The following is an 8,861-nucleotide window of genomic DNA, read 5'->3' on the forward strand; positions in this document are numbered from 1 at the left end:
ACTTTCAAATATATTAATTCTACATGCTTAATTATTTATAGAGGTGTATAATTAAATTTATTTACACGTACATTTATATGCATGTATGTACCTATGCCACGAATGACATGGCGATTCATTAATAAAAAAAAAAACATTGTCAAATTTTTGAAACAAAACAATGAAAAACTCTGGTCACTATTAATAGTGAAACAATAAATTGAAAATAATAGTTGTTTCTGGTTTTTTTTTTAATGAATTTATACAGCTATGTTTTTGATTATTTGTATGCAAATTATTAACAAAAAAGTCAACAGAGTGTATTTTTTAGTTTACGTCACGATTATTTTTATTTTAATTTACGAAACGCATTAATTTAGTGGGCAGTGATTCTAATGTAAATAAATATGTTACTTTTACCTTTAGTGGTTATATAAAATGGGCTTTAAATTTTAATTTTTTCTGTTTACTGAAAAATATGGCGAAAAATTAGGTAACTAGCAGCTATTTAAGGAGGAGGTAACATTAATATACTTCTAAAATTTTTATAAAATATTTGCTAGTGTAAACACTTTTATTAATTCAAAATCGTTTCGATCGTTATTGCACTAATAGAATAAATAATTCTAATCGGTTTCGTTTTTAAAAATATGTAATTATCTATAGTAAATCCAACGTTAATCGTAAATCAGTTTCAATAACCTTCATTTGTACCTACCTACCTTTCGCACTGCGATGAAATTGAGGTTAGGTTAGGCTAGGTAAGGTTGATTAAACACGTCATCTTTTATGACCTTCAGGAAAAGTTTTAAACACAGCAAATTTTGATATCCATCCACAATGTCATAAAAAACAAAGTTTGATGAGACATTTTTTTGTTTTTATGATTAGGTAGACCTTTTTTGTTAATAGCTCAAATTAAATTTGTCTTGTTTGAACGAAAAATATATAAATAAATAAATAAATAATTTGAAGCTATCAACGAAAAAAAAAGTTAAAAACTTGACGAATATTGTGCCTAAACCTTATCAATTGTCATATGATGTTTTCATGAGATTCTTAAAGTGTAAGAAGGGTTTTAAACTTCTTCCTGAATAGCGTTGATCTTACCGTAAATAAATGACTATATTCGGAGAAAGGCGGATAATAAGAGAAACGGAGAAAGTTACGGTGGTGATGGCAATAAAAAAAAAAAATGCGTCGTCATTAGCCGCGTAAATCTTAAGCAATTTCAGGCGAGATTATAACCAATTGGCGAAGGTAAATTTAATTAATTGATTAAGTAATAAAAAAAAAATAAAAAATAGGTCAAACAGAAACTTATTTTCCACTGTAATGGCTCCCAATATGCGACGGTGGTCCATGTTTGTAACGACTAGCTGGACGAGAATGGACGATTGCGTAGTGATCGCTGTGAGACGATATAGATCTCGTGGAGTTCATTGTTGAACCCCCGGACGTGTAACCTTTGGGGTGTTGGGGTGCCCCATTTAGGGAGTACCTGAAATACAACAGAATGTGGTCTCCGCAATTCGGTAACTGTGTCTTTCGAGTGCATTCGAGCGGAAAATATCTCAGACGACCTTCGATTTTGACACGGTCAATCATACTAATTGATCTAATAAAAAGAGTCCAATTCGTAGAAAATAAACAACGCAGAAATAATAACAATCCGAATATTGTTTGATTCAGTTTGTTTCTGCAGTAACTAATGTGAAAGAAATATATAGCAACGTTAATAATCCACATTCTACTTTTCATTTTAATGCCAAAGATACGGGAGGAATCTTTAGTATCAAGTATGTTACAAGACTTCTTACAAATAAAGATTGGACTCTTTCTTTGCAATCATTTTTGTACAGAATTGGTCTAACTTTATGGACTTAGACTTTTACGTAAATGATTTTAGATTTATCGATTAATTTTGATATTAATCGAGATTAAGATATGAACAGATTTCGCCACCTACTGATAGTTAGCCGAAACTGCTTGTGACGTACTGATGAGAACTAATAAGTTCGAAAACTGATGGTGACCAAGAACTTATTTTTCAATAGTATAATTTTCTAAAACGGATTTTCAGTTGCTTACCTTGATCCGTACTGACTTCCGTGCCAGGACCTGTAAGGATCGTAGTCTTCGATCATGCTCGGTTCCTTCTCGATTATTTCTGTCCTTGCGCACGCGCAAGTCATCGCTGAGCACAGGAAGATGTTAATAAGGAGCATAATAAGTAATAATACACCTAAAGCAATACACAGCCACAGGAGCCAGGAAGGATGGATCTTTTCTTCGCACACTTCCTGGGACGCCAAGAAGGCTTCCGAAGGATCGAGGACGAACACACTTGTTGCAGCCATCACGACGCCTTCCTCGTTGTCAGCACCTTTGACAGCTACGGAAGAAGAGTCGCAGGAAGACGGAGAGCAACGGCCCTTGCAAAGAACTATGTCACACTAAAAAGAGAGATATGTTGTTGTTCATAACGTATAGTGTGTTCAATATATATTTATCTTGGTTTACGACATTTTTCTGATAATATTTTCACAAATTTTTTGACACACACGACTTTGAACTTGTCTGCCTCTGTCGTGAAATTCTACACGCATTTACTAGACATTAGAGTCTAAACTTTTTGAAGTGAAACTTCTATATAGATGGGGTATTACGATTTTTTCTGTCACGAAAAAGAGAGGGGGCAACGGTTGTATTAGATGGATATAATGCGCAGCCGCGCGGAGAGCGGGCTGTCCGCTAGAGTCCCGGCGGCATGTGCTGTGCTCAGCTGTTGTTTTCTTACCTTTGCTCTCCAAGTGGCTGCGCATCATTGCCTTTAATTGTGGTCTGTGTAACAACCAAATCATAATTTGCAGTAAACCTGTGAAAACGAAATGTGTGTTGGGACACATAGTAGAAGTAAAACTTCAACGGACAAGTGGAAAAACGAATGGCAACGGGCAAGTGGAAAAACGAATCGCAACAAAATTTTTATTTCAAGTTATACGGGCAGATTGTTAATGTACTTGTCCAATTTGAAAACCTGCCCGTAAAACTTGAAGTAAAAATTTTGTTGCAATTCGTTTTTCCACTTGTCCGTTCAAGTTTCACGTCTACTATGCGTCCCAGCACACATTTTGTTTTTTATACCCTGAAGAAGTCTTGATAGAGTTACGACACAGTACCTGTGAGGTAATTAAGTATGGATTTTTTTGAAGTCGTATTTTGCAATAAAAAAGTTTATGAAGTGTAGAAGTTACTTTATTATCTCCAGTCAAGGTGGATGATTTAACTACTTTCAGTTGGGATGGAGTATTTAAATACCGCCCGTCGGGGAAAGTAGATTTGTATTTTACTGACTATAAAGTTTAAAGGGGGAAATTCTTTATTTTTAGCTTTGAGGGCCATGAAATTCGGGTGAAATCTGTATAATCTGGTGGAAGAAATTAAAAAGTAAATTCAACAATTGATGGAGTATTTTATGTTTGAGAATTTGTTAGTGAAATGTTCATTTTCTGCAAAATAAAGGGGATGAAATCTTCTCATTAAACATACCCTGATGTTCACCCTTTTTTGTCTTAGGGTAGGCGCCTGCAGAAATGTTAATTTCCCTGCTTAATGATGCGTACATCTAATGAAAGTCTTATTTTTAATGAGCATCAAAAGTTAAGTGACAAAATTTTGTCAGAAACCGACCAATCTAAAAAAGGATACTTTCTCCTTTACTAATTAGAAATCATAATCCTTAAAGTAACTGCAAGTTTTCTTCATATTTATTTATGCAGGGGTCAACTGTTAAACGAACACTGTATTTTTTTGTTGACAAAATACTTTAATTTCAAGTATTTTTACATATAAACTAATGTTTTTGGTATTATAGCTTTAAATTTCAATGTTTTCTGCATCTTTGATATAGATATTAGCATCGTCGTTTCTCCAAACAGAATATTTAATGATCTCGTTTCTCCAAACAGAACATTTAATGATCTCCATGACAGTATAGTGAAAGTTTCAAATACAGGCAGTTATGATAATGTAGTAGTTCTTTGCTTGGTTTAGTAATTGAACGACACTGCCTGCGGCGTGCTGATGAGTGTTAATAAGACATCTCTTTTTGACTTTCAAAACTAGCATTGAGAAAGCCCAACAGTTGAGGGCGAGACGTTAGCTGTTGTTTTTTAATAAATAAAACAACTTTTAACCCCTGCTGGTTTTGACTTATCAACTGATTAAATATTAGATGAAAGAAAGGAGAATATAGACGTTAAATTTTTGTTAGTAGCATTCGTTGTTGGAGAGCCGTAATCCTTTTAATTTGCGTTAGTAAAACGTCTAATAATATGAAGAACACATGTAATAATTTTCGAAATGTAGACATGCAATCAACAAACACCCTGTACATGTTACAGGTAATAATTTAAATTGGACGTGTCATGTGTCAAGATATGAGACAAAGAGTGATATCATTGCCATGGAAGTAATAATATAAATCGATCAATAAATAATTGGGTGCGGTCTATGTCTAGGAATGAAGTTTCACTTCTCCGCGTATGTTCGTATGTATTAACAAGACGAAAGGTGGCTCAGATAGTGTGCACATAACGGTCCTCGAGTTTTAAATTTTACATCGGATTATAATACTTAATTATGCGTGAATATGAATTTAAATCAGGCATTATAGCGAACGACTGCACGGTGATAAATTGGACAGTTTGTAGAACTTGCCTGGTAGATACAGTAAGCGACTAAGACACTGTCCGAGATAAAAATGTTCAGTCTCTCAGAGTCTCTAAAAGCGAGACTCGAATCTCCGTCTCTCATCGAGTCCCTCTGGTGTCGATGAGAGAGACTGTCAAGAAAACTGTTTAGCGTCTCTAAACGAGAGACTCGAATCTCTCAATAAGTGGTGTCTCGATAGACGTGGTTAAAATTTTCTAAGTTCAACATATTTCAAAGATCCCAGTCTTTCTACGAGAGACTCGAGTCTTTCAATTTTTCAGTTTTATTCATTCAGTCTCTCTGTGAGAGACTCGAATCTCTGAATTAACAATTTTATCGTTCGAGTCTCTCATACAGAGACTGTGAGAAATCCATAAAAACACCTAGGCAATAACTGTGAAAGACGCTCTCAGAGACGCCGAATGACTCTGAAAGACTTAGAGAGACTGACAATTTTTGTCTCCGATGCACATACTTAAATTCGTTTAAAAATCACGAAATTTCTTTTTCAACATGTAATTTATAAATGATGTAAATATCTGAACACTTCAACTAGGTTGAGCTAACCCTAATATAATGAATTTTGGTCTATATCTGCCCCTTATAACTACCCTTTCTGTTTCTATATGTATTTTCATCATTTATTTACAACATCACATCTAGCTGCCATTTTGTGAAAGGGGGAATACCCTTCATAAAAAAATTATACAAGCCTTTTCTGCAGTTAATTTAATAAATCTATAGTAATAATTTAATAATAAAGATTCTATTCAGCCAGAAAATTTGAAAAAGTGGTTTCAAATTTTTCATGAAATACTACTTTCAGATTTTTTTTTTGACTTATATGACTATATATATAAACTCGCGGTTACGAAAATATTTTAAGAAAACTAATTACACAGCTTTTTTACGATGATGACTAAATAGGGTAGGTTGCGACCGCTACTCACCATTACATCCCTTATACGTGCATTCAAGATAAAAAATTGCCGTTTACGAAAAATATTAACCTAGGACCTTTCTCGAGTGGTTTACAATTAATAAAACTTCCAGAAATTCGACACCTAAGGTAAAGTCTGTAGACCGAACGAGGGTTTAACGAACTGTACTCTATTCTTTTGCCGAGCACTGTACAAACTACAGAAGTGTAGTATGGGATATTCACGATATGTATAGATACGACAAGAAAAGGTTGTAGACCCCTGGTAGTTAATTAAGTTTGGGTTTTCGTTTAGAAAAAAATGCAGACATCAAAAGGCCAATATTTACTCTTTTTTTTATTATTTACAAAAGATACTGGAAACTGTTCTCGAAGAACCAAAGAATTAACATTAAGAACCTGTTGTCCGAGGTGACATTTTTTAGCATGGGTTTGATTATCGGAATATTATACATTACCACCGCGTAGATAAGGTAAATTAGGTATTGGTATAATTATTAACCGATTTTGTGGGATTTTACGACCTATTAAAATGTTTTACAGAAATAAAAGACACACACTTAAATTAAATAGTGATTTAGAGTAAAAAAAACCATTTACACAAAAATTTAATATTGGGAAAAATCGTAGTCAGAATCTACTTAATGATCAAATTATAATGAGTTGAAAATTAACACCAAAATTGGTTGTGCCTTTCTTTCTTTTATTTTAAAAGTGTAATGTGTCAAAATTGAAGTTTATTTCATTAATTAACACCCACGTTTATTTTTTTGCACCAAAACTAATTTTGAAATGAAACTATTACACATGGAATACCTTAAATCCATTCAATATAGATTACTTNTACAGAAAGGGTAAAAATGCTGTTCAAGCCAGAAAGAAATTGACTGATGTGTATGGAGAAGGTGTGTTGACAGTACGCCAGTGCCAGAACTGGTTCGCTAAATTTCGACCAAATTTTGATATCGAAGATGTACCACGTTCGGGAAGGCCGGTTGAAGCTGATAAAGCCGCGATAAAGGCATTAGTTGATGTGAACCGGCGAATAACAACACGTGAGATCGGATTGAGGTTAAATTTATCAAATTCAACATCATCATTAGGCTAAGTCACATTTTTAGCGTTCCTACCCCTAACAAATGTTATAATAAGTAAACAATTTCTTGCGATTAAAAATAGCAATGACAATGACTTCCTATCGTAATGAAAAATTTTAAGAATTGTCAAGTTAAGAAAAAAATAAAAATAACATTGATGATCCTTAGATCCCCAACCCCCTTTGTCATATTTTGCCACACTAACCAGTGCCCCCTTTCCCTTATTTGCGACGTGTTTTATGAAAGGTCCCAGAGACTGAAAGAACCTCGCAATTGTAGAAAATTGGTTTTAGTCGACTTTACAGAAACTAGAACATGCTAAAAAAGTTTGCCTCAAAAACTACAGATTTTTTTAGGAGTAGTGGCCATTGAGACTTTTAATCATGAACATTTTCTTAAAGTTTCATTAGAATCAACCGAAACCCACTTTCCTATCAGAACCTACCGGAGTCCTATCGATTTCCAAAGTTTATTATCGAAGAATAGTATTTTTGTTCTTACCTGAAAGTGAACTTCCGAACTATTAGGGAACTTGAACATCGAAGTAAGTTGTGCGTTTGCTTCCCCTTTGGCCTCGTCATAACTGAAGGGCCCGATGACGTCCCTGTTAATCGGGCATCCCTTGTCATCGATCAGAGGCACGCTACTGTTCAATTTATCGAATGCAAAGCAGGACCGGACTTTGAATCCGTAGGTGCCGTCCGGTTTCGATATTTCCGCCCGTAGAGTGTATGGGCGGCCGTAAACCGTTTGGATGACTTTTTTCTCGTCCTCGATTAGCCTGAGAGACACTAGCGAAGTTTCGTTTTTCGCATTACGAAAACCGGCCTTGCCGCACGTAATCACGTAGAATTTGTCGTCGGCTAATTCTAACGTCTTGTGTATTCTAACGGCGATCGGAACTGACCTTTCTTCTGTTTTCTGAAAATAAATGAGAAAAGGTTAATGTATTTTTTAAGAAATTCAATATCAATGATTTAAAAAAATGAAACGGAAAGAATATACAAGAGAAACGGATAAACTTTCTATTGAAAAAAGTTTCAACTGGAAAATAATGACGATATTAAAGTATTTGAAAGTACCTAGTAGGCATTACATATGCTGAAGCTTCATTGCAATTTAAGAGAAATTGTTTTAGAGTTTCCTGCATGTAAAAAAAACACAGGGTTATCTATAAATGCTATTTTTTTCCGATTTTCAAACATTAAAGATTGAGTGACGCACAGGAAAGCACTGCTCGAGAACTCACATGAACGAATTAATAGCTGAATATTTGGTATTGGGTCTTTCTGCTAAAAAAAGTGTTTTTTTTTCGAAATAAAGGTTTTTTACTTCAAGAGACATTGCTGATTTTTGAAACATCTTGAACTTAGATATGAGGAAAGGCACGACTAATAGCATTGTTTTAAATTTAAAGGAAAACGATAAGGATTTTACCAGATCTGGGCAAAGCCCCAACCAAAAGCCCTTGGTGTTCCAATTATATTTTAACAAGGATTTTGAATTACCAATTACTTCAAAAGGAATTACACTCATTCAAATAACAAAGTACTTTAAAGCAGCTTGAAAACTCCTTGAATTACAAATTACAAGTAATTTGGTTATTAAGCCTCAAATACTTCTTCATGTAAGGGCTTGAATTAGAGGGCTTTAAGCCCTGAAAGTACTGGAAGCACATTATCAAGCAGAAAGCAATGAAACTCTGCCCAGCGTTGAGTTCATTATTAGGTTTGATAGGTTTTGAATATACATCGTTATCATAAGGTCGTCAGTCCTAAGATTGGTCGAACACGCATCCCTCCACTCTTTCCTATCTTGAGCTAATCTTCGCATTTCCCCAAAACTAGAACATCTCACATTCTTTTGCGAACAGTAATCTAATCTAGGTCTACCTCTACTCTTCTTAATTCCTGCTTTTGCCTCTAATATGTTTCTAACTAGCCCTTCATGCCTGAGAAGGTGTCCTACCAACCTATCTCGCCTATTTCTTATTGACTTCCATAGAGTCCTCTGTTCTCCTATTCTTTCTAATACCTCTTCATTTCTAACCTTTTCTACCCACGATATCCTCATCATCCGCCTATAACACCACATTTCGAACGCTTCTAACCTTTTCTTTTCCGCCGCTC

General features: G+C 34.7%; 1 protein-coding gene across 1 annotated transcript in view; it reads right to left on the reverse strand.

The window, feature by feature from the left end:
• Positions 1-1,078: 1,078 nt before the first annotated feature.
• The window catches only part of LOC108744985, a 44,937-nt gene continuing 37,154 nt past the window's right edge, over positions 1,079-8,861 (reverse strand). The window contains exons 3-5 of the mRNA XM_018480987.1: positions 7,234-7,653; positions 2,071-2,435; positions 1,079-1,480 (exon numbers count right to left, since the gene is read on the reverse strand). Coding sequence (XP_018336489.1) covers positions 1,300-1,480; positions 2,071-2,435; positions 7,234-7,653 — 966 coding nt within the window. The 3' untranslated portion in view covers positions 1,079-1,299. The remainder of the gene's footprint in view (positions 1,481-2,070; positions 2,436-7,233; positions 7,654-8,861) is intronic.

This window comes from Agrilus planipennis, unplaced genomic scaffold, assembly GCF_000699045.2.
Source record: "Agrilus planipennis isolate EAB-ADULT unplaced genomic scaffold, Apla_2.0 scaffold42, whole genome shotgun sequence".
NCBI classification, from domain to species: domain Eukaryota; kingdom Metazoa; phylum Arthropoda; class Insecta; order Coleoptera; family Buprestidae; genus Agrilus; species Agrilus planipennis.